The sequence below is a fragment of the Tyto alba genome, unplaced genomic scaffold, assembly GCF_018691265.1.
Source record: "Tyto alba isolate M040663 unplaced genomic scaffold, T.alba_DEE_v4.0 Super-Scaffold_18, whole genome shotgun sequence".
In the NCBI taxonomy this organism is placed as follows: domain Eukaryota; kingdom Metazoa; phylum Chordata; class Aves; order Strigiformes; family Tytonidae; genus Tyto; species Tyto alba.
Window position 1 is genome coordinate 23,372,323 of NW_024881280.1, and position 25,343 is coordinate 23,397,665.

Sequence of the window (25,343 nt, forward strand, 5' to 3'; positions counted from 1 at the left end):
TTATTGTGATTCATGTGCAGAGAGCAAAAAGAACAGCTACAGAAGTTGAAAGAGTTTAAACCTGACATTTCCACGCAGGACTCTCCAAGATCACAGAACACAAGCACAAGGCCAGGTGCCTTTCAGGTAAATTGATCTTCTGTTAACTTAATAACATGCTGGTAGTAATAAAAAATAATGTGTATGTCAGGTCAGTTCTACACTCTGCTGGTCATACTTTTCGGTAGAGTGCCTCCCCAGCAACCCTTATAACTTCATCAATCTTAGTTTCTTTAGAATTTCTAAAGCCTTTTTTACTCATTCAGTCCACCGTGTCTTCTGAGCATGACCCACTGGGGACAGTCGCACATGAGGTTCAACAGCATAGATGGGATGATGTGCCAGAAGAGGTGAGCTCTTCCAAAACAGGGGCATAAGGCTCACAAGAAGGCCCTCCCATTTCTTGACGAAGTTCTGAGTCTTGCTCTGCTTTTCCTACTTTAAGAGCTCTCTCCTCTCTGAAGTTAGAGAAATTTAAGGATAGGCCCATCACAAACTGAGATATTTTCATGTAGAGTAGACGTTAGCTTTCTGTTTGCTGTCTTTATTGGGAATTCTTATTACCCTCTGGAATATCATAAAGTGCATGGAAGCTCACATTTGTGTACCTCCGTGATTTCATCTCCTGTTGTGATGCACATTATTCCTCTGCTGCTTAATCTCTTGGTTTGTTCTGGGAACTCTTCTCAGCTACTTTTAGTTGGGTTTTTTTGATAATTCATAGCTGGTCAGAAATCAGCTGAACTTCTAAAGTCATGTTAACTCAGGTTTATAGATCCTTCCTAGTATGAATAAACAATTTTGTTGAATGTATGTTGGAGGAGATACCTGAGTCAATGCACAGTTTTGTATTCTTCATCACATCTTAACCCCAAAGTTACTGGTACCAGTAAATTTAGCCATAATGACATCTGGGTCTGAGATTCAGCCAGATCAAGCTTTGTTTGTCCCTTCCTCCAGATAAGTGTTATGCAGTGAATGAGGCACTGCAAGTTTTCTTTTTGCCTAGGTGACCTCTTCCTTGTTTACAGTGTCTGTAAAGTAAAATAATGGAGCAGATTTACTACCCAGAACTACAGGTATGTCGATGCCTTTAGGAAATTACTTTACTCAACTTTGACATTTTATACCTCAGACTACTTCACCCATCTGACTAGAGGTATCCAAACAACTCTTGTCTTTCTTGGTCTTTCTGCCTTCAGATTTCTGCTGACTTTGAATTGTTATTGCAAAGTTCAGCTTTTTATCTACAGCCATTCTGCAAGTTTTGTTGCACATTGCTAATGGGGTTGCCTGTAACTTGACATCCACTGTGATGCTGAAAAGACTCTGGTAACACAGCACATGGGGGTTCCATGGAGATGTTTGGTTCATGAAGGGGTCTTTCTGTTTTGTTTTTCCACTGGGCAAGACCTCCCCATTTCTAACGTTGATCTGATGCTGATTTCATTAGGGGGGTTTCCAGGTGTTTCTGCTCTCTGGGAATTTTTCCAGTGACTTCCAGAAAGAAGCTGGCCTTATCAATCCTTTTGTGCCTCACCAAACTGCCCTACTTTCAGACTTTTTCAGCCTCCTCACAGACAGCAGGAGTCTTTGGGAATAAAACCATAGACACTTTTGAACTGAGATAGGCCTACTGGAGCTTAAATTGGTAAGGTTACTTTGAAGGAGAGAGTAAATAGTATTTAAACCTTCACATAGTGAACAAACACCAAATTAATTTAGGCCACCAGTTCATGAAATACTGTCCTCCCCCTGTGTAGCACCTTGGTGGAGGTACTAGAAAATGCTTATGATTTGATTGCCATTGTGCTTACTGACTTACAGAGGATGAGAGAAGGTTAGTTTACAGATCTACATTAAAAGTGCTTTCTGCATCTAGGTCTCTTCTCAGCTATCTTCAGAGGCACCAGTAGAAGCCCAGGCTATTAAACCTTCTCCTGCTGTTATTATAAAGCCTCCCGTGTTGTTCAGACAGCCCACCCCTGTGACAAGACCAAGTGCCCCACTGACAAGGCCTGCTACACCTATGACAAGGCCACATGCTCCAGTTTCTACTCCAACTACAACCCCAAGTCATGGTCAGTCTTTAAAACCATCACCTTCTACTGTGGAACAGGAACGCTGGGATGAGGATTCTTTCCACGGACTCTGGGACACAAATGAGGATAAAGGAGCAAATATGGAGTACGAGTTGTGTAAACAGGAGTCAATGATGCCTCCACCTGTCTCTTCACCTGTGAAAGTACCTGCTGTTCACACCTCTGTTCCATCAGCTGTACCAGTGTCCCTTCCTCCAGTTATTCCACCGGTTCCTAAAGCACCTGTGATTCAGCAAACTGTGGATTATGGCCATGGGCGAGGTGGGTATTACAGTGTATTTGCTTGATCTGTAATGGAGAGCTAATTAGCCCTCTTAGCTTCTTTTTTAAGGAGCATGCCCCACAAAGCATGCCGTAGATGTTCAGCAGTTGGCCTGTAGCCTGCATACATTGCAATCTAATGCTAAACACTGCGGTTTTAAGGAGTCTGTAACCCACAGCCTTGAGTTTTCTCCAGTGCTTCTCTAGTGCTGTGATAATGAGCTATTTCATGTAAACTGAATTGTGTATATCCATGACTGCTTCTAATAACCACCAGCTGATGTGGTAACATCAATGTGTTATATTTAGATTGATACTGATACTTTCCCTTAATCTCTTTGTAGCTGAGTATGGAAGTAACTGTGCTAGAAGGTACTTTGGATTTTTACAGTTCTTAGGTCTGACTTGGTAACATAAAGCAGAATGTGACTGATGTTTTCATTATTTATGTACTGCTTAATGGGTGTGAGGTACCCTTTAGATAGGGAGGAAGACAGAGTCCTAGTTCTGAAGGGCATGTGCCCTAAACAGGCATTTAACACATAAATGGTGAAGGGCTGTGATTTTTAGTACTGAGATTATCAAAGCTAAAATTCAAGACTAGTTTTTAAATAGAATTAATTTCCCTCGTTCTTTGTTTTTAACAGGAGTAAAATCATGTCACAAGTTCTTAAATTGTGCATTGTCATTTAAAGAGCATTTTTTCCCTCTTGAAGGTGCCATAACATGAATTGAAGCCATAGTGATGCCATTAAGTAGATGTTTTACTAAAAGCTGTTAGAAAAATTGTCACTGTTAGGAATCTAAAGTGAGTGTTCCAGTTAATATTATTGACATTACAGTAGTTCTATGAGTTACTGAAACTTTCAGAGTATTTTAATGTTTATAATCTGACAATGCATTCTACCTGAACTCATCTGGAAAGGCAGAAGTCCCATTCATAAGATAAAGTGGTACACATGCTTACACAAACACACCCGCTTTGGACTTTTAAAACCATGGTGTTATATATTTGTGTATAGCTCTTTTTGCATTATCCATTAAAAGAAATTTTGATAAATTATTCCAGTCACTTTTAATGCTATTGACTAATTGCTTTTCATGACAGAGGAAAGGAAATGGAAGAGAGGTATTTTAAGACCTTAATTATGTTTTATTATTTTTAACCAGATATAACCACCAGTAAAGTGGAACAGATTCCATATGGGGAGAGGGTAACCCTGCGTCCAGACCCTCTACCAGAGAGACAAACATTTCAAAAAGGTAGGGAGTGCTTGCCTAGCTCTCGGGCAGTTAGTTAGCTATTAAGAAAAGTTATAAGGTACTAAGAACATATTTTAAACCATGTAATTTTGTTTAAGCTAGAACCACTTTATTTTTTTCAGAGGCCCATAAGAATAACAGTTCATATTTTCAAGAGGAGTAATGCAGTCCATGACCTAGCCACTTTAAAAATTTAGTTTTGTAGCTTTAGGTAGGATTGCATGATATGGTTGTCTGTTACAGTTTGGGAACGATGTTCAGTGGCTGATTAAGTCCATTCTAGCCCTCATATCATATGTTTCTATATACTTTTCTCGCACTTTTGTTTCTTGCTTTTCCTTCAAAAGTAATAAAAAATTCAGAGTATGTTTAGTAGTTTGGATTTCCACGGGTTTCTCCTTTCAGAACACCCTGGTCGTTACAACAGAGAAAGAGATCGTGAGCCTTATTTTGAGCGTCAAGGTAATTCCAACACAGATCATCGGGATTTCAAGAGAGAGCGGGAATTACACAGAGACCGTGGTTCTCTGGACTATGAACGAGAGAGATTTGAGAAAGAGCGGCATCCCCGAGACGATAGGTGAGTGGTTTTGGAACACTATTGAAATCAATACAGTTCAGGCTGTGTTGAGTATCAGGCTGTCCATTTTGTCTGTGTGTACATGTTAATTTCTCTCTGGAATCCATAGTAGAAATTCTAGAAATACGCAAAATACTCTTTTGTCAGGGTTCTTCCTACTACACCTTCGAGGACTCAGTCTTACCGTGACAAGAAAGACCATCCCTCCTCCAGGCGAGGTGGTTTTGAAAGACCACCATATGAACGAAAGACAGATCGTCCAGCATATGATCATGGGCCTTCCATGTTTGGAGGTACAGTTTCTCAATCTTGAAGTCATGCTAGAATATTATGAAAAATGTGGTCTCGCAGAGGTGAAGATTAATTATGAGCAGATCAATTGATTTGCTGTATTTCTTTGTTCAGAATTTATAATTCAGAAAAATTTATTTGGGCGGTGTCATGTAGTTTTATTTCTCAGTGGTGATGAGATGAGGAACACAACAGTTATATGCTCTGCTAAAAAATGTCGTGGATTGCAATAGGTTCAAGATTAGAAATTTGAATTATTTTGCAGACAAAACTGTGAATTTATCCTAAAATAATGCAGGTCTGTTTAAATCAGCTCAGCTGGGTATGAACATCTTAATTTTTTTATTTTACTGAACTAAGAAAATTCTTCTGTCCAAACACTGGAATTTGAAGGTGATCGTAGAAATTACCCTGAGGAAAGGATTCCTATTTCTGCTCCATCAATGCCCCGTCAGCCACCACCTGCTCCACGAGTGGAAAGAAAGCCAGAATCTAAAAATGTAGATGATATTTTGAAGCCACCAGGACGGGATAGCAGGCCAGAGAGGGTGAGTATTCTGAAAGCAACAATCAGTTTTTATGAGGTCTGTATTTAGATAAAATGCTCATGACTGTAATATGTTGGGGAAGAAGCCTACATTTGAGGAAGCTATGGAAATTCTCTTGGTTCCTTTGCAAATGCGTAGAATGTTGTAGCATAGCTATTAGGAGTCCACAAGAGATGTAAACTTCCTGGGAATGCTAAGATGAAATTCCTATTTATGGGTAATGTTAATGGGTTTTAGGCTCCTTTGAGATACTCACTTGGGTTTTTGATGTACCAGAGGAAAGACCTAGCTCTACACAGAGTCGGAGATTTGTCAATGCACCATATAAAGAAAGAACAAGATCCAGGCTAAAAAACCGTTTAGACAAGTTTAATTCAGTTGATTTTTACCTGAGCCAGATCTACAACATCTTATACAGTGTAAACTACTGAGGTGATTAATATTATGTATTCTTACTGTGTGAAACTACTACTATTCCTCACAACCTGGTTTGTAAAATAGGCAATGAGGCATGGTACTGGCTTTGCTTGGTGATATGCAAAAGTATGAGCCCAGAGCAAATAATTTTCTAGAAGAACATTTTTGCAAAAGAGATTCTGTTAAATATAGTACAGTATCTTATCTTCTTACATGATCTTTGTTTCAGATTGTAATCATAATGAGAGGATTGCCTGGCAGTGGAAAGACACACGTGGCAAAGCTCATCAGGGTATGTAAGCAGCCACTTGCTGTGTAGTGCTGCTTGTCTTTTACGTGAGCTTTCTCTGCTGTTTTCTTTCTGTTTGTCAGGAATTTCAGCCTGTTGTTATTTCATGCTCCATGTCTTCATATGGCCTCTGAATTCCCTCCACTATTAGCTATTAGTTGTGTAACTAGACTATTATTATGGTCTTTTTTTGTTTTAAATATAGAGCAGAGAACTGCTGTTTGCCAAAAGTGTTTTGAAGATCCTCTGTAGCAGAATGGAATTTTTACAGCAAAAGTATGTTTTCTTTTTCTTTCTTCCCCAGGATAAGGAAGTAGAGTGTGGAGGACCTGCACCAAGGGTGCTCAGCCTGGATGACTATTTTATCACTGAAGTGGAAAAAGAAGAGAGAGACCCAGATACAGGGAAAAAAGTGAAAAAGAAGGTACTTTTAATTCTGTTGCTTATCTTGACAAAGAAACAAGACATTCTGGAACAGCACAGTGACAATCAGAATTTCAGTCTGGCTTAGGAAGAATGCAGACGTCTGTGGGCCGTTTTACAAAAGAAGTCAATATAACTTAAGGGCAGAATGGGCAAATTCTTAAAAGTTGACCTGGATGATATTTTTCTCATACCAGTGTACTTTGTGGTCATGACATTCAGCAGTTGAACATTAGCAATTTAGTAGGTATCCTCTTTCTTAAATGTTTTTATCCTTCATAAAGGTGATGGAGTATGAATATGAAGCTGATATGGAAGAGACCTATCGTACCAGCATGTTTAAAACTTTCAAGAAGACCTTGGATGATGGTTTCTTCCCCTTCATTATCCTTGATGCTATCAATGATAGAGTGCGACATTTTGAACAGTTTTGGAGCGCTGCAAAAACCAAGGGTTTTGAGGTAATGGAGCCTAAACAGCATTTGAACTTGCTAGCATCTGTATGCTGGTATTTCTGAACTTTTGAATGCAAAGTCCTTCCCACATTCAGGAAAAATGCTGTGGTCTATAGTTACAAATTTACCTTTCTTGGAATGTACAACTGCAGAGTGTATCACCAGGTAGAAAAAGAGCTATAAAAATTGATTTACAATATTGTCTTTCTCTTTCTAGGTATACTTAGCTGAAATGAGTGCAGATAACCAGACATGTTCCAAGAGGAATATTCATGGACGCAAGCTAAAGGAAATCAGCAGGGTAACTGTATACATCTGGAGTCATAGGATTAATGATAGGTTGCATTGTGCTTTCAAGCCTGCTGTTGTTGGAAAACTAGACCTCTTTTAGACTACATAATGATTACACTTTTCCTCTAAGAGAAGCTGGTAGTTATTTCATCGAATTGAAATTACTTAAGTACAGATACATCTTGTTTGTGATCAGAAACCCAATTTTTTGCTGAGTCTGCTACATTTTTAGAGGTGCTTCACTTTTTTCTGTTTTTTTGTTAGATGTCTGATCACTGGGAGGCAGCACCACGTCACATGATGCGCCTGGACATTCGTTCTCTGTTGCAGGATGCTGCTATCGAAGAGGTGAGAATCTCTGTGCTTGTTAAAATTAGAAATTAAGTACATGTGACTATACTGAAAATACAAAGCAGGGAAAGGTTATGATCACAACAGGCAGTTACACTTGACACTGTAGAAAGCCAGAGTCACTGTGTCAGACAAGCGTATTCCATTAGTCTTATCAGTTACCCAGACATGAAGGTATGTGTTACCTTTCATGACCTTTTTGGAGCCAAGACTTAAGCATCTTTGAGCAAGAGTTGAAGCCACTTTGCTCTTAGCAGCTGTTGAGTACCAATTAAAGAGGATCTTTGCTCTTGCAGATAAAACTCAGCGCTTTTTCAGGTTACTGGATTAATTGAATCATAATTTGAGGAAGCAGTTTGATACAATAAGTAAGTAAATAAACAAATTTTAACTCATCTCAGTCCCTGCTTTGAGAAGCACAGACCTTTAGCAGAGAATGAAGAATTAAATAACATGTAACAGAAGATTGATTACGCTTGCTGTAGAAGTATACTACCTGTTTATTCCATTTGCAGTTTGTCATGACATGCATCTTTGGTGTGTCAGCTTTCTGTATTGTTGCATTCTTCTTTGGCAGATGTTTCAGGAGCTCTGGGAATAAATTAATACATTAATTATATGGTTATTGTGAATGTACCATAGCTGCGTGTTGCAGTCAGAACAGCTCTTGCCATGACGATAGAAACTGGTGAACTGTTGTAGTAGGAAGAGAGTTTACTCTGTGCAGTTTATCATGAAGTCAGCAGGTTATTTTTGAACCTCCAAATGCTTTCTATCAGAAAATAGTAATCTTTAAGAGGACAGCAAAAAGCTCAGCTCTTATGTAGGCTCAGAGAAGGGCAGATTTGGGAATTACTCTGTGTGCATCAAGGTTTAGCGGTATGAAGAACTTGGAGAGTTTTAGGTGTTCCACAGTATACGTATAAATCTCCAGTAGAGATGTGGACCACAGAATGTATTCCATTAGATGGGCAGGGTTAGATGTATGTCTTAAAGCATCCATTTTCTTGATCATGTTAATCTCTGTGGTTATTATTCTTCACTGTGATATATAAATATATAAAAGATAAAGACCTGATAGAGATGTTCTATGCGGGGAGCACTATTCCATTGATGTGTAAATGGCAAGTTTAAGATGTTTTTCTGAGATTCCAGGTTTTGAAACGTGATTGTGTGGGAAGCAAGAGAAGTATTGTACTGTTACAGATACTGGTAGCACAAAGGATGCATGTAAAGGAATACAATAAATGATTAGTACTTTCTCACACAGTTTGTCACTCTGTAGCTAGAAGGGAACCTGCTTCTGAGGGAAGACAAAATGGAGCCAGTATTCATATATATTGCATCATCATACTTTCCAAAACGAACCATTTCTTTCCTTTTCTATTTGAACTTGGAATCTTCTAATTACTCTTCTAAAAAGATAATACTTAGAAGTCAAGCAGCGCCTTGTAAGTCTGTGTTTGTGCTTTGGAACAGGTGGAAATGGAGGATTTTGATGCAAATATTGAAGACCAGAAAGAAGAAGTCAAGAAGGATACAGCAGAGGAGGAAGAAAGTGAACTGGTAGGAGACACATCAGCCATCTCTAACAAAATATTTCTTAATCTCTCTGAGGGTGAATCTCAGTCTTATAAATGCCAACCCATTGCCATTCTTAGCAGTGCGATCTTAATACACACATTTCTAGTTTGTTCCTTAAACATTTCTAGGAAAACTTTAATGTTAAATCATGTTATTCTTAACTCTTTTTTTTTTTTTTTTTTAAAGAATCTGTGAGTATATGCCACAAACAGCATTATCAGTGGAGTGTGGCAACATGCCTCTTACAGACATTTGTAAATTGCAGTACACTATAGTGCTGTCTTCCAGGTTATCTAGGAATTACACAAAGTGGAGGGTTGGGAGGAATGGGTAAAGATTAATTTAGCTTATTTCCTTTCACGTGTAAAGAACTCTTCTCGACTGTCACAGTATATGACAACAGTTACGAAGAAGAATGTTTTCTCTGCCAAGGCTCACTGACTCTGTGAGTAGGTATTTCCAAGATGAGGGATTAGGTTGGAAAAATGAAGGTTTTTAGGTATGTATTAAGTCTATGGAAGCCTTCCTAATATAACTTCTTGGTATGTGTTGGAGCTGCAACTGGTCAGTGCTTGATGAGTTGAATGTGTCAAACCCTGGTTCCCACAACCAAGCAGTTAAACTCCAATAAACAGGAAGTAATGAAAAACATACGAGATGAGCAAAGTCCGTCTTCTTGATGGAAATATACTATTCCTCAGGAGTGGCAGTTTAGAAAGCAGCTGAAAAACAGAATTAAAAAAAATAAAGCTTAGGAAGAGTGGACTTTAATAAATATCTTTTTTTTTTTGCATCATGACTCATTCTCTTTACTAAATTATTCTTTGGCACAGAGTATGAGACTGCACAAAGTGTGGTCAGAACATTTCGAAGTTGCATCCATCTTTACAAGAATATGGCTGCTAGTCTCATTTCTTGGAAATGAGCTGTATCTAGAAGAGAAAGTTGTCTTTAGCTTTTGAAACATCTGTGCATAAATGTATGTGTGTATGTGTGTGTTTATGGGCTCTGGGGAGTGTCCTAATGTATAGCACATATAACAATAGGTCTTTATGAGACAAGGAGAAAGCTTGGTGGTGAAAACTGCAAATTATTAATAACTAGAACTAATTTACATAGAAGAATGTTTTCTATTCAGATTCACAAGAGATGAAAAATAGCAAAGAATTATCTGCTGTATGTAACCTCTGCTATTCAGTCACATGGCTAATCTCAGAGAGGTATGTCAGACAGAAAGGTGGAACAGTACACTGTGTTTGGTATCTGTTGCCTTCCTGAGTGCAGTTGGTAAGGGTTCTTCAATTCATTTTGCTGCATTTAATCCTGTGGAAAAAGAGAGGTCTGAAGCTCCTGCCATCTGGCAGATGTCCTTGACATATCCAGCTGTCTTGTACCAAAGGATGAAGTCTGAATCTTTTCTTATCCTATCTGAGGACTGGGATACTGTACAGATTCAGCACACAATAGGCTGTTTCACACCATCAAAGTCACTCTTTTGTTGATATTATCAACTCCATGAGGGTTGTTTGTAGCATTCAGACATTTCTTGCTTTGCTGTGCTTGATGGTATGAATTATTGATGCATTTAACTTAGTGTTCTCACCAGTGTATCACACATCACTTTGTTCAATACAGGCTACTAGTTGTGGTGTAAACTTTCTGAGCAAATTTTAATGTGCAACTTGGTTTAAAAGTATAAATACATATATACATTCAGTTTATTTACTTGTTACAAGGAAGTATTGCAGCACAAACTGTTTTTGTATTAACTACAGGCGATTAAAAACAATAAAATACAGAGATCTGATAATCTCAAGTCACTGATATATGCTTGATAGAAAAAAGGTATTTCAAGGATTTTGGAAGAGCATTGCTGAATATAATCAAATGTAGTGTAGCTCTCTGGAATAGTACACTGATTTAGTAACCTTTAGCACTAACAAATACACATATGTTTACTACAGTGGAGGCAACCTATAAATAGAGCAGGGAAAAGTTAGTGTAATAAAACCGGTCTATGGCTTGTTTTTCGTGTTGAAATTTTCTATAGTTCTTTTCCCTCTCTATTAAAATCATTCTTAAAATAAGGAAATTCTCCCAGGGGTTCCATTTCACTACATTGAGCTTTTCATGTGATTGCAGAGAAACATCAGTAGTTTTATACCCAGTCTGAACACCTGAAGTTAGTTATAAGGGGTTGCTTAGTAAGGATTTGCTTGTCCAAGCGTATAAAATTGAGATAACAAGAAGATACCTAAAATAAATACCTTTTTGCCAAACTGAATATCATTATGCTCATTAACAAGGAATAAACTAGCTAAAGATCATTACATATAAAAGGTATGATGATGTTATTTGTAGAGAAAAAAGTGTTTTAAAAGAATCATTGAACTGAGGGTTATTTTAAAATGAAAAATAATAAATCTTAGTGATTCAGAAGATACTCTCATTTAAACTTAAAAATTATTTTGTTTAGTTGTCGACTAACCACTCATGAGAATTTAGTATGTCCCTTCAAAAGGATTGTTAAGCTTGTGTGTAGTAAATCTGGGAATATATTCTTAAAAGTTTATGACTATGGTAACTTTTTCATTTGTATTTGTAAAAGCTTTGAATATTCTTTATGCCTGCTAAGTTGTATTGCAATAACTTTGCCACCTGGGATAATAGTGACTGTGCACACAGCGCCATTGCTGTCTGTTAGACTCATTCTGGAGTTCTGTATTTGCAGAGAGCAGCACTCTTGTAATGATGTGCAAGAGCTGCTAAAATCACTGAATGGGAAGTGGATGCAGAAGTTCTGAAATACTGAATAAATTGTTTCATTCATCTGATAACAAGAATTGTGCCTTACAAAAAGAAATACCTTAAGCTCCCATTTTAATGCTGTTTCCAGTTCAAAAGTGATGTACATGTGTGTGTCTCTCTAATCCTCCGAGCTTCTCTCTGTGTATGATTTAGGGTTACATTCCGAAAAGCAAATGGGAGATGGACACTTCTGAGGCAAAGCTAGGTGGGTATTTATTTTTTCCTGTTTCTTATAGTTGGTATCTGATGATGTTTGCAAAACCTGAATTTTCGTTTTTACTGTGCCTCCTTACCAAAGACAAATAAATGTATTGATCTCATACACGTGACTGAAACTGCAAAAGCATCTATACAGAAAAGGAATTTGTCTTCTGCCAGAGTCAAGGGAGTTAACGGCTTTCTTGCCATCGCTGTTTTATATACTCATTAATTGTTCTTCCATCTGTTCAAGGGAAGTACTTTGTCTTAAAATTCTAAAGAAGCAGTATTTCTATTCTTTATTCATCTCTTCCGTATTATAAAAAGCAAAGAGTCAATTTACATTGCGCTGCATTCTTGTTCTACTGCATACCTTTTGTCCAAGCCTAAATGTCATCAGTAACTTCTTTCTTGGAGATATGCCTAGTAGCTAACTGTATTGAAGATGTTTCTCACTCTCCAAAATTGACAAGCTTGAAGACGAAGTAGTGCAATGCCTTGAAGCTGGTTCTGAATGATTAGGCCTCGATGTATCTTTTCAACAACTTAGATGTTGAAAAGTTAAAGTTGGTTATGCTTTTCAGTTCCAGGAGTGCATTAGAATTCTTCTTCATAGGATTCAAAATGGACTTTCCAGGAGCACAAGGGCACTATTTGTGCTGCAGTTTTTGTTCTGATTAGTGCTGCTGGTTCTGTTAGACATAAGTGCTAATATTAGAATTCAGTCAAAGTCAAAAGCAGCTTTCAGGCTGAAATGCATGCACACAGTTATGGTAGAAGGTGTACACATGGAAAGGGGTTTCTAGTCATTGTGATCAGTTTTGGTTTGTTTTGGGTTTTTTTACCTAACGGTAGTGGGTGTAAGTGGGATTTTATCAATGTAATATGCATAAAACTCCTATTTTGTGTTATGTCTGTGGGAAGTAACAGATACCTGAATGGGATGCAGCATGTCTTAATGTTTTGAGGTTTGCTTCTGCATGTCTGGTACAGTCCTGTGAATCATTACTTTCAAATAACTAAAATCACAACTTCATCATAGAAATAGCATTGGAAGTGCTGGCTTACATAAAGCAACCTTTCATCTTTTGCTGTTGCACCATCTCTTCTGCTGCTGTGCTCTCTTTTAAGTCATTTAAATATTTGTGGAATATATTGATGTTGTGGCACCTGCAGTACAACTGGAGCAGCCTTGTTCTCAATGATTCCAGCATACCAAACAGCTAGGCAGTTAGAATTAATTCATGATTGCTCTGTATTTTTGTTGTGAGTTTATTGGTTTAATATCTTAACATAATTTCTTAAGTTTAGAATGATCTTTTTTCCCCCAATTAAGTATGAAATCATAGTACTGGAAGACTGCATTGTTGAAGAATGCTCTGATACATTGTGTTGTATTCCAAATAACAAGACTTCTTAAAATACTGAATAGAAGGAACAGTTGTGTTGTGCTGCATACGGTGAATCTTAAGTCATCCTGTGCATTTTACAAATATCACAAGAGTCCAAAGTGCGTTCTAAAAATATTTGGTTTATGTGTAGTTTCTAGCAATTTAGAGACTGTGACTGCAGCAGAAATTTACATATTGCCTTCAAAATTTACCTCTCTCGTGATCAAATACTACTAACAAATAGAAACAAAGAACTGTGTGTTTCTTTCCATATGAAAACTCCATGATATAAAACACAGGATTTTTATATGGTCTTCACTTAAATGTAAAATGGGGAGCGAGCAGCAGAGTCAATTTTATGCTAGTTACTTGTAAGGCAGCTGCAATAATCCTATAACAGTCAAACTCCATTAACAGACTGGATGTTAACATGCTGCAAGACACAGATAGAGGCGCTGAGATGATCTTTCTATTAAATCTGTATTCATTATTTCAATTTTATAACTACCCTCTAGATTTATTTTTATAAATACGTAGAACTATAGATTAAAAGTAAATTCTGACAGAACATACATTTTAAAAAAGCCAGGCATTCCTGTGGTAACAAATGCTCTTTCTTTGAAAAATTGTTCTGCAAGGGCAGACAACTTTTAGCTCAAGGTATGCATTATAAGCACTTGCAGTCTGTGAGTAAGATTTATTATTTTTAGTATACGGTAAGACTTTGTTGTAGATGACCAATTAAAATTATTTCCTGAAAGGCATGTAAACTGTGGTATGCATTTGTTATTCCAAAGTTGGGTTACTTCCTGGGACCTGGCCTACCCATTAGGTTTATTGCGTTAGTCCCAGAGGGCACATGTTTTCAGAAATTATTTAAGTGCAGAATCCAAAACCAACACTGTAAGTCGTCTTGCACTTTTGTTTTCTTTCCAAGTAGGTGATGTTGTGGGAAAGCACAATAAGATCTTGCTGATTGTAATAAGCCTCAGAAAAGGTCTGAAAAGTTTGAGTTCTTTAGCTGCAACGCTAACTTGTGACACTCACCATACCGTTCGCCCCAGAGCTCTTGCTTTAGCTCAGATTTACTTTGGCAGGGGTGATGCATTCCTCTGAGTAGTATGTGTGTGGTATATCATTTCCTTATGTGTTGAGTGCACAGCCACATTTTTATTCGAAAGTCTAATTGCTGGTCTGTCTCAGTGCATAGTGCACATGGGTTCTTGTATTTAAATTTACAGAAATGGACTCACGTTTTTAAAATGTTATTATATTCGAAGTGTTTAGCGCAATACTGTTTCAAAGTGCGGCTTAGTGGTGAGTTCTACAAACTTTCCTGAAAGAAGAAATGAGCTCTGTCATAGCTGAAGTTTTGACACCATTGTAAAATTTGCTCTCGAACACAAATAACATTTTACATAAAACTTTGTGGCTTTTGTATAAGAAGGGCAAAAATTTAGCCGATTAATGAATTTAGTTTTTGAAGGAGCTAATTAAGCCAGTTACTTTCAGACGCTTTATTGTTAAAATTCTAAAGGTGAGTTTTTCAGTTCTGTGGGTTTTCAGAAATGATACTGCTTCATTGTTTTTCAAATAGAAATGATAAAATCACATTTGATAGTTTAACACTAAATAATCATCTGCCATAAATATTCATGAGCACCATTGTTACAAAATGACACCTTGTCTCATTTTCAAAGAAGAATATTCTGATATAATGCTTTGTGGTAGGCTTTTGACATTTCTGTAGTGTCTACTGCATGGCACATGTACATTGAACCACAATAGTATGGGTGGAAACAGATCCCTTGGGAAAGGCAATCCAACTTCAAACATGGAAGGAGGTAACATTTTAAAATAAATTGTCTGTAATAGTAACAAAAAGGGACAAAGGGGAACCTCATACTCTGAACACCTCCTGAACTCCTCTACTGATGATTGAGAGTTAACACATTTCTCGGCAATGTTTTCAATTGGTCTATGTGCAGCAGGGTGTGGGAGACTGAACTCTTTCTTCCACGTTGGTAATGAGATGAGCTTTCATCGTAGCATGTTGCCTTCCAACAGGAATATACAGATACTTGCCAACAGAGAGCCCCTGAATTTTCAGTTCATGTTCCTAAATGCTTTTTACATGCATTTGTTGCTCTCTTTTTCAATGTGTTTTTTTCTGGAAACCCTTATGCTACGAATTATCTATGCTGATTGATCTGGGAGTAATACTGAGGAGTAGTGCAAGTACATTATGTGCTGGAGTAACAGAGGAATATTGTACAAATCAATTTTGTCTTCTAGAGGGAGTACCGTCTTTCTGTGGAGCTTCAAAATTGGCAGATTTAACTTAGAGCAAAAGAAGACCCTTAACTGAATCGTGTAACAAAATACTATGTAACAGATACAAACGTTCTGCACGGTTTTCTTAAATGTTGGCTTTTTTAAAAAGCAGAGGGGGATTAAAATGTTTTCTTAGGAAAAATTCTGTATCTCTTCCAGGGAAATGGGGCAAGGGTAGAGTCTTTAAAAATTTTAGACTTGTATGAGGGAGAAATTACTTCATTAGTTTATGGCATTTGAAATATACTAGCATGTCTACATCACCATTGCCTCACATTATCTCTGTTGTTGCTCTTTTCTTTCCCATATTAAGTAAAATATTCATCTCTGAACTGAGCTTTAGATACATACCTTTGAACATACTCTTCTGCTATTCAGAAAATATGCTGCCTTTAATTTGGTTTATTTCTGAGGCCTTCTGTGGGTGAATTTAATTACAGAAGTGACTTCTGAAACACTTGTTACTGACATCACTGGAAATGGTTTACAGACTGTAATTGCCAAGCTTAGTATTCCTTCTGCATATACTTGAATTGTTGGCTTATAAAATGGTAGCATACATCAACAGAAGTACTAGGATTTCCTTTGACTTGTAAAGCTGTTTTTCATTTTCATGCCTTGTTGTTCATAATCTTACAATGAATACTTCATCTCCTTTCCAAAATCAGTTTGCCACATAATTCCAAGAAGGTGTTTTTTCACTGAAAATAAGTGTCCAAAGAGGAACAAAATTTTAGAACCTAGGAATGGAATTGTTTCTTTTCATGCCTTATCCGTTCAATAAGAAAAAGAAGAAAACTATGACTGTTGGACAAACGTACTGCTCAGATATTTATGACTGACCTCTTACACCATGAAACAAAAGATTCTGGGATTTTTTTTTCCAGTCCTGAAGGATTTTTTGAGTGTGTTTTCCTTGTGGGAAGAGAAAAAGAAAGGCGGGGGGGATCAGGGTTTCCAAGGAGCTTTTGTTTAGCAGAAACAGTATCTCAAAAACTTGTCTTTGATGCATTAAATTACATGATCGTCACTTGTTCCCTGATACTGCATGTATGCCCTGTCTGACACAGTATTAAATCCCAAATTTGGGAAAAATGCTACAGCTTTAGTATTGTGTTCAAATACAGAAAGGTGGATCTGTGGTTCCTTGCTATTGGTGGCTATATTGTACCTGTAAGGACAGACTCCATATAGTATGAACATCCAGAAGAGCACGCTTTTCTCCCTCATACAAATAACAAGACTGAGTGTTATTGCCACACAGTTAATGTGAAAGATCAATAAAACTTGAAAATGGTGTTGAGTCTTCTCTAGTTTATTTCAACTCTCATCATTCCACCTGTCAAGACAAGCTGGATGTACAAGTTCTGCTGCTCATTCTTTTGAAAATTCTTTCCACTCTCGTCTTGTTTGTGTGAATAATAGAAAAAAATTCTCCTTTAACTCTGAGGCTCTGTGTTTGTTCTCAGACAAGCTGGATGGTTTGCGGACTGGCACTAAAAGGAAACGTGACTGGGAAGCAATTGCCAGCAGAATGGAAGATTATCTACAGCTTCCAGATGACTATGATACACGTGCTTCTGAACCTGGAAAGAAAAGGGTAATAAATTTTCAAATGATTTACTGTCTGTATATGACCATTTAATGGTCTCTGTGAAAAAGAGTTTATACCAAGTCTTTCAGTGTCTGTGAATGTGGCAATTTCACCAACTCACTTTTCATTTTGTTGTTCTGTTAGATACTGTAAGAGAATACTCTTGAGAGTAGGATCTTCCAGAGGTAAACAGATTAATTATAGCAATGTGAGGAATTGTAGATAATAAAGATGGCATGGCATGGCTTTTTAAATTGAGAATGGACTCATGTCCCATTTCTTGCTGGGGAGATGATGCACTTTGTATCAGAGCAACCCGTAGAGTCCTTTTCTTATGCTGTATGTTTTGTTATGAGATAGTGTGATATACAGTGCAATTCCAAGACAAGGTGATGATTTTATTAAGCTATTTTTTTGTTAGGTTTTGTAATAAGTAGGCAGAGAAACAGTTTGCTGTTCTTACGCTCAAAAAGACTCAGCTGAGGAAAGTATCAGCTATGTAGGTTTTATATCAGTTAAGTCTTGCAGACATTACCTCCTGCATATACCTTGCATAAAGCTTGGGAGATGGTGTATAAGAAGCTGGCTTCAATCACTTTATACGTGGTTCTGTTCTGAAAAAAAAATGCTACATCTTCAAATACCATTGTAAAAAAGAGCAAAAATATCATAGCAGAAGATGAAAGAGAGCTAGTAGGGAGAGATAACACTTTTGTGTGTGTGTGTGCATGTCCAAAATAGAAAGACCAGCTGTTGCCACTGAAAGTAATTTCAGTTAACTGTCAGTGTTTGGGCTTTGTTTTGTTCTGTAATGTCAAACAGAAAATGTGGGTAGTATTAAACAGCATGCATGAGGGAAATTGAGATACTAAGGCGTTGGTAGAGAAAACAATGATGGAAGAAAGCAGGCATTGCTTATCAGTAGGAATGTCTGGGGAAATACAGCTAGAAAATGCAATAGGGAGGTGCTGGCAGAAAGGTGGTAAGGCCATGTCCCCAAGTAGCAGATCAGCCTGAACGGGACTAATCAGTTAGGATGTCAGGGAAGAGCTCCTTTACTTACTGTTTTTTCTTGTCCTGCAACGGTGTGTTCCAGCTGAATTTTTGGACTGTAGCCCTTCATCATCACCTCCCTCTTCCTGCTCCCTGTTGCATTCCCCCCCATTGGTGTCTGGGTTTGTGGGTGAGGGACTGACTGTATATGTTTAAACAGGATGAATGCAAGTGATCTGCATGACCATGAAAAGCCACAGATGAGATAGCTGCAGCTGTAAAATAGGAGATAACAAATGCATTAAGAAGTTATTTAACGTAAAGAAATAGTGGAAAGATTTAAATAGAAATGTATTACAGAAGATAAAGAAAAAAACTGTCCCTCATTCACTCATTCATTGCTGAGTTGCTCTTTAACACTGTCTGTCTCTGGTTTCATAGTCGTCTTCTAGATGTTTCCATTGTGCAACTGAAAGGTTGTACAGAAAATGAAGACACTAAATTAATCTTTGATAATGCTTCCTGCAGCAAGTATTGCTTTGAACAGAGAAATAATTGCAGGAATTACGCTTCAGCTCTCAATTACAACATTGAAATGGAAAAGGCTAATCCTCTGTACCTTTTTTCTACTCAGAGAAACACCTGAGATAATCAATTAAAAATAATGTAACTGGTGTAGTTTTCATCTTTTACCCATCAGAAAACAAATTAATACTTACCTGTTTCAATTAAAATTAATACAAACTAGAATTCTTGTACTCTTATCTCCAGTGGAAAGCCTAGACTTGTCTCAGGATTTCTTAAGAGATTGTCCTACTGATAGTGTGTTCTCCGTAGGTTCGGTGGGCAGATCTAGAAGAAAAGAAAGATGCAGACAGGAAAAGGGCCATTGGCTTTGTTGTTGGACAAACAGATTGGGAGAAGATAACAGATGAAAGTGGTCATCTTGCCGAGAGAGCCCTCAACCGCACCAAGTATATTTGAAAAAGTGGTTAAATAGAATTTTGTGCCTTTAAGGTAAGTATTGAGACTTCCTTCATGTTTATAGCCTTGATGTTTTCTTTAGTTTTTTTAAGAGTTGAGGTTGTAGTTCATGTCATTGTTAGAGTTCTTGCAGACAAGATTATTTGATTTGGAGCCTTGTATAACTGGTGTCAGCTGTGCCTGTGTCAGTGTGCACCCTCCTGTACAGCATCTAACAATAAAAGAAGGATTGCCAGCTATCAATCTCCAAACCTTATTAGCAGAAAGATTATCTTTTCATTAAATGAGTAGTTTAGCTGTGTATCTAGTCCTGCCTAGTTCAGATTTTGCTTTCTATATTTTAACTCTGGCCACGTTGGTTGCTGTTTTACTTGGTGTAACAAACTTTTCCTTTCTTTACAGGCCGTTTGCTCTGAGGAGAAGTGAACCAAGGTGTCATGAGCATCTTGCATGGGTCATGTCACTCCCAGCTTCACAGTTTTTCTTTGTTACTTCAGTTTCAGTAATTTTCTTGAGATTTTGGCAGATAACCAGTGCCCTCAAAAAAACATGACGAATCCCACTGCTCCTAAGTGAGAGAGACAGTTTACTTTTTAATATTTTTGGAGGGGAGGGAGGGGGAGGGCCAGTAGTTTTAGCTGCTGTTTGTGGGATAAAGTGGAAGGACTAGACAGTCATTACCTCCACTGTACTGTCACAGAATGTTTATCACCTTTGCTTTGTGGCTGTTCTCGTTTTATACTGTATGTACCTTGTAGCTTATTGTATTAGGAAGCAGAACAATAAATTTCACTATAAACTCAGTGTTCTTGGTGGACCATATAGCATGGTTTTTGTTTGACATTTTAAATGTGGTCTGTGTGCACATGTTGACAGTGCTCAGAACTGTCCTTACCTGGGAGAGGTGCTGTGCTCATATTCTAGAATGTGTCCTGTCTTCTAGGTTTATCACCTGCTTTTCTTCTCATAGACAGCTCCATTAAGGCCCCAGGTTTTGCTGGCCTTTAGGAGTCATACAGTTCTCATTCTTCCTGGAGAGCAGGAATGATTGTAATTTTTTGGATCCTAGTTTCTCAATTATGTCAAATTTCCATTACTACATGAGTATAAATTCTGTTGGATGGCTCTGAAATACTCAGGGTAGTAATGTATGAAAAACATTTCTTTAATGCTCAACTTGAAAACGGGAGTTCTCTGAAGGGCAGCCTAGAAAATTCATTTTGGTTTTCCTATGCCTTTTAGTCCACACTGATCCCTATCAGGGTATTTCATTCCATTCATAAGTCTACTGTCTCGTAGAGAAACATCATTAAAAGAAGCAACAAAGACCATAAATTATACCCTTCTATTCCTTTAATAAATGTGTTTAACTTGCTAAAAAAAGATAAATGAATAGCAGTCCACACAATTAAAAGTGGTACAAATTCTTTATAGATGCTGATATATCACTTCTGCACAGCATCAGGTTTGCTGATGAAAACTTTCTTTTGTCCTCAGGTTTTGAAGCAAATGCCTTGTGTTTACAGTGCTGTAACCAAGCAAGGTGTTTAAATCTGAAAATAATTGCTGTTTTACTGGTGAACTGAATTTTTTCTCCTGATCTTTTTGAGGGAAGAAAACGAAGTCCTGAATTTCCTTCTCTGCTATTCTTTGTTGCTCTGCTGAGTGATTACATTGCAGTTTGTGTCTAGGTTGATAAATCAATGAGTTCTGGTGTGGTGGTAGTTCATGCTGTTAAAGGAGAGCCATGGTGCTTCTAGATGGTTTTGTTTGCCATTCTAATGTTTTGGTTTATTGAACATTTCTCAGCCTTGTCTGTGGTGCATGATTGAAAGCTCTCTGGTAAATGAGGGGAATAGCTGAACTTGTCTTATGCCCTGGATGTGTTTAATAGAAGAAAACCAAGCTCCTTCAATGCAGCGTTTTTAAAATGGAAGGTCATAAATATGCATTTTCTGTATACATCTACTATTACGTAGCATATATACTTTCTTTTTTAAATGTTGCAAAGTACTCTTTCAATTCTGACTGAGAATTGTTGACAAAGGGAAACTAATAGTTAACAAGAAATCAGTATTGTATATTGCCTTGGAAATTAGTCAGGCTTTACTTCAGAGGAGTTACTCTCTCAGGTACGTGTAAAATGGGTTTCTATTCTCAGTTGTCTGTAACAAAACTGGAGTTTTTATGGCACACCATCGTTACTAGTTGATGTTGTTTCTGGACTTCTAAGAACTGATAATGGTTTTGTCTGCATTTTTAGTAATAGACCTGAACCAGATCCTTTTCTAACATTTTCCTTTCCAGGCTAAATAATATTTCTGGAGCATGCATATGGGTAGTGTGTGACAGAAATGGTCATATCGTTTTCTGGTTTTAACAATTTTGAAAATTATTTTAGCAGATAACACCCAGAGGGGTCACACTGTTTATTCTGTGGTGCATGTAGAATTAAAGAGAGATTAGTGGAGAACACACATAATGTTATACTTTACTCTGATAAGAACAGAGAGAAAATATATCAATCTTCAAGTTTAGGGCAAAATTTCAGTTATGAAAGCATACTGTTGCAGACTGTTTGTCAAACTTTGATCAGAACAGGCTGAAGGGCTTGGGTTTTTTTGTTGTTGTTTTCCTGGTTCCCTGAAGTTCAGAACTTTTCCATTTCTGTAGTACAGAAATACCATTCCATAATCTTTGCCATTTGTTTCAGTTGGTTTGAATGTTTAGAAGGTCAGTCTTCATCTGCTTGATGGAAAAGTGGCTCTCAAAGAAAATAATTTATGCCAGAACTACAACCTGTAACAGATTCTACATACTGTAGTCCTTCAGTGAATGAAGAAATCAAGCAAAACGGAGAAATTCATCATTGCTGCTGACAGAACTGAGAATAGCCAAGTGGTCCCATGCTTGGCTTATAGTCAGAGGTTGGTGATTAGTCATTTCACTTTTGTCTGGAAAATCCCTCAGTACAGAATCCAGTAAGTTTTGATCCTGATTTAGTTCTTACTCATCATCTGCTTGCTGGTATTGTCAGTAGAATCTTTCACAGTGCTGAACAGACAGAATACCCTCTTTCATAGATGGCTAAATAGGAAAATATGCATCCAGTGCTCTTGGTTAATGATCCATTTTTGACCATACATGCAATTTTGCTAACTCTAAATTGGACTGTTTCTATGCATTGCATCACATTTAAAAATGCAACTGAAAAAATCATCAGCTGCTGCAGAACGGAACTGCTACCTCTTGAGCCAAGTTGACTGTTAAAACTATTTTCTATGAATTACAATTTCCTACGGCACTTCGGTTTTTCTCAAGTCCATCTGCTTTTTTAAGAACATTGAAACTACCTGCCTCATGGTAGAAGTACGTGTGCTTTTTGCAAAGGAATGTGTTAGCTAGAACATGTTGCTGCTATGTGAACAGAGCTTAGCTGTCGTCTTCTGTCACCTTGTGTTTTACTCTAGGATTGCTCATTAAGCATGATGGTCTGACTACGGTATGAAAGAATGAAAATATAGCATAGAATATTAGTTCTGGAAATGTCATGGTTTTCTTTCTCAAATGTTTACATCAACATAGATAAACAACTTACCTTCCATTATTAGTTCAGTCTTTAGAATGGAATAATTGGTGTTAGTACAAGTTAGTTTCAATTTTCACCCATCAGGTTGGGTTTGATATTTTTTTGGACTTGCTTCAGTCATCTTTGCAAACTCTGTCCATTAATTGTTCCTTGCCTGTCTGTTGGTAAACAAAATACTTTGCTGTTATTGTCTGTTTGTAAGGCATTGTTTTAACTATTTTCTGAAACCCTTTAATCTCCAAACAGTCATTTAGATACCACGGAGATCCGGAGTAGGATTTCAGTAGTGGCTTTTATGAAAGGCTTGAATTGGAAAAGTAGAGTTGTAATATTACACTGAAACAAATATATTAACCTATCCCCCAAAAGCCTGCATCTAATCCAGTTGAATAGTTAAAAATTATGAAGAATCATGATTTGCAAGTTGCATTAGAAAGTATATTCTTCCTGCAGAAGAATAGTCTGTCATTTGGCTACTTTTAAACAAGAGAAGACTATTACCTCACCAGCTAAAAATCAGTTTTTTGCAATTTGAGATTTCAACATCATTGGAACACTGTGAATCCTTTTCAAAGGAATGAAGTAATTCAGCCTGTGGGACAGCTTGTTGCTACCTAAACAAATCTATTGTTACCAGAAGAAAAAAATATTCTTTTGTCCATTTATTTAATGCATCTGTCATGGTGAATAGTTTCATGCCCTTTGGACACAATTTCCCTTAGCTTATCGTGCCATTTTATTATTCATACTGCTGCCATGAAATTTTGGAAACCCACACGATATTGGACAGACCTTGGGATGTGAAGAAAACGTGGTTGATCTGTGTTGGAGGCAAACTGTGCTTTTTGCTATGAAGTTCCTAATGTCTCTGCCAGCATGCAACTAGCTGAGTTGACTGAACTGAAACCCAGGAACTCTCTTGGAATATTGTAACTCAGCATATGTGGACTGGAAAGGGAAAGAAGTACTGAGAGTTTTCTTTGACTGTGCAACATTCATACGGTCTGTATCCTCAGGAAGTCAAATGCTGATGGGTATGTTGTTCCTTTTTATTATGCCTCTCATCGTTATTTAACGTTTCTGAGATTACTTCTGGGAAAAGAGGTCTCAATCCTGAACTTGAGGTGCACTGACAATTTGGGATCAAACTGTTCCAGGACAACCTGCATACTATGAAATAATGTATTTGAGGAGCAGAAGTGGTCATCTTAGTTGAGACCTGCACATTTGCAGCATGAACTGTAAGTGGGTAAAAAGAAATTCAAGTTCTTACAACGTGTTGATGTAAGACTGATTATACTTAGTTTTCTTATCATGGTAGAAATGAAAACAGAAATTTCCTAGAATTTAAAATATGAATGGCACAATTCTCTCTCTATTTTGAGTCTCTAGAGCATTCATCTTTATTCTCTCATGAAGCTTGAATCAAAGTTGTTTTCTGTCCTGCTCATCCGGTCCCGGAGGTACAAGTCAGAATCCTTCAACCAACTAAAGGAACACAAAGTAACTCTTCTGACTTATGCTCAAGATTAATCACTTTCTTCTTGATGGTGAAACTGTTTTGTTTCGTTCTTAACAGTGGAGTGTTCCAGCAATCATGATGTTTCTACCACTTCAAATTTGCCTGGATCTACAGCCTGGAGCCTTAAATCTTTCCCATGCATGTAGATTGGAATTGCTAATGGCAATATTTCATTCAGGCAGATTATCACTTTCTAGGTGATGAGTACTGTTTGGAAGCAAAATGTGCTCTTTGTTCGTGGTTTTGCTTAAACCAGGTAAGCACAAGTACTGTTACCAAACAAAAGATACAGCAAGTTACTGGAAATGAAGAAACAAAAGTGTTATGAAGTCACATGTGTTTTCCATTCTGCGTTAGGTTTCTAGTTAGGAGGCTCTGGCCCCTTTAAGTTGTAGGATTTAAGATTTGAATATGTAGAACCTTAAAGCTGCCTGGGTGGAAATGGCACGGTTTCATTTTTTTTTTCTGACTTGTGGAACTCTCAGATGGAATCTCTTTGGTGTGGGAGGCCTTTCCCTAGGACTTGTGCTCTGGAGTGTCAGTCATTCCAATATTTCTCCATACTTCCCTCGTATGTGTGTACAGGGACAAAGTTTGTTTCCTTAAGTGTTCAAGATACACATGTTTGAGTGGATGCTCAGCTTTACACAAGAAATTTCTGATGCTTTTTATTAGGATGGCATCTGAACTGTCTGCTGTGTCCAGTCTATTCATGTATCAGGTTGTTGTGTTTGAACAGTTAGTACTCTCAGAGGAAGACTGCAAATTTGTTACCACTTCACCAGTTCCTGTGATGTTGCTGTCTTTGGAGAGAAATTATAACTGCAGTGCTCCTTGGGAAGCGGGGAAGAAACTGGGAAGTAAAAATTCTCCATCTAAATTAATGAAAAAAAATATATAATAATTATTTAGCTAGTTTAACTGAGCTGGAATGTTGTCTTGCGTGACTAGAATGTGCTAGCAACTCCACTGTCTTGAGTTTCCTGCTTTAACAACTGGCTGCACATACATATTTGTGGAGGAGAATCTGAAATTA

The 25,343-nt window shown here is 37.5% G+C and overlaps 1 protein-coding gene across 1 annotated transcript in view; it reads left to right on the forward strand.

Annotated features, from left to right (window-relative positions):
- The window catches only part of YLPM1 (YLP motif containing 1), a 38,769-nt gene extending 18,770 nt beyond the window's left edge, over positions 1-19,999 (forward strand). Inside the window, 16 exon segments of the mRNA XM_042790742.1 lie at positions 21-126; positions 1,922-2,402; positions 3,573-3,665; positions 4,071-4,245; positions 4,393-4,538; positions 4,930-5,084; positions 5,731-5,793; positions 6,095-6,214; positions 6,498-6,674; positions 6,886-6,969; positions 7,224-7,307; positions 8,790-8,876; positions 11,856-11,907; positions 17,095-17,225; positions 19,050-19,229; positions 19,599-19,999. Coding sequence (XP_042646676.1) covers positions 21-126; positions 1,922-2,402; positions 3,573-3,665; positions 4,071-4,245; positions 4,393-4,538; positions 4,930-5,084; positions 5,731-5,793; positions 6,095-6,214; positions 6,498-6,674; positions 6,886-6,969; positions 7,224-7,307; positions 8,790-8,876; positions 11,856-11,907; positions 17,095-17,225; positions 19,050-19,196 — 2,101 coding nt within the window. The 3' untranslated portion in view covers positions 19,197-19,229; positions 19,599-19,999.
- Positions 20,000-25,343: the final 5,344 nt, after the last annotated feature.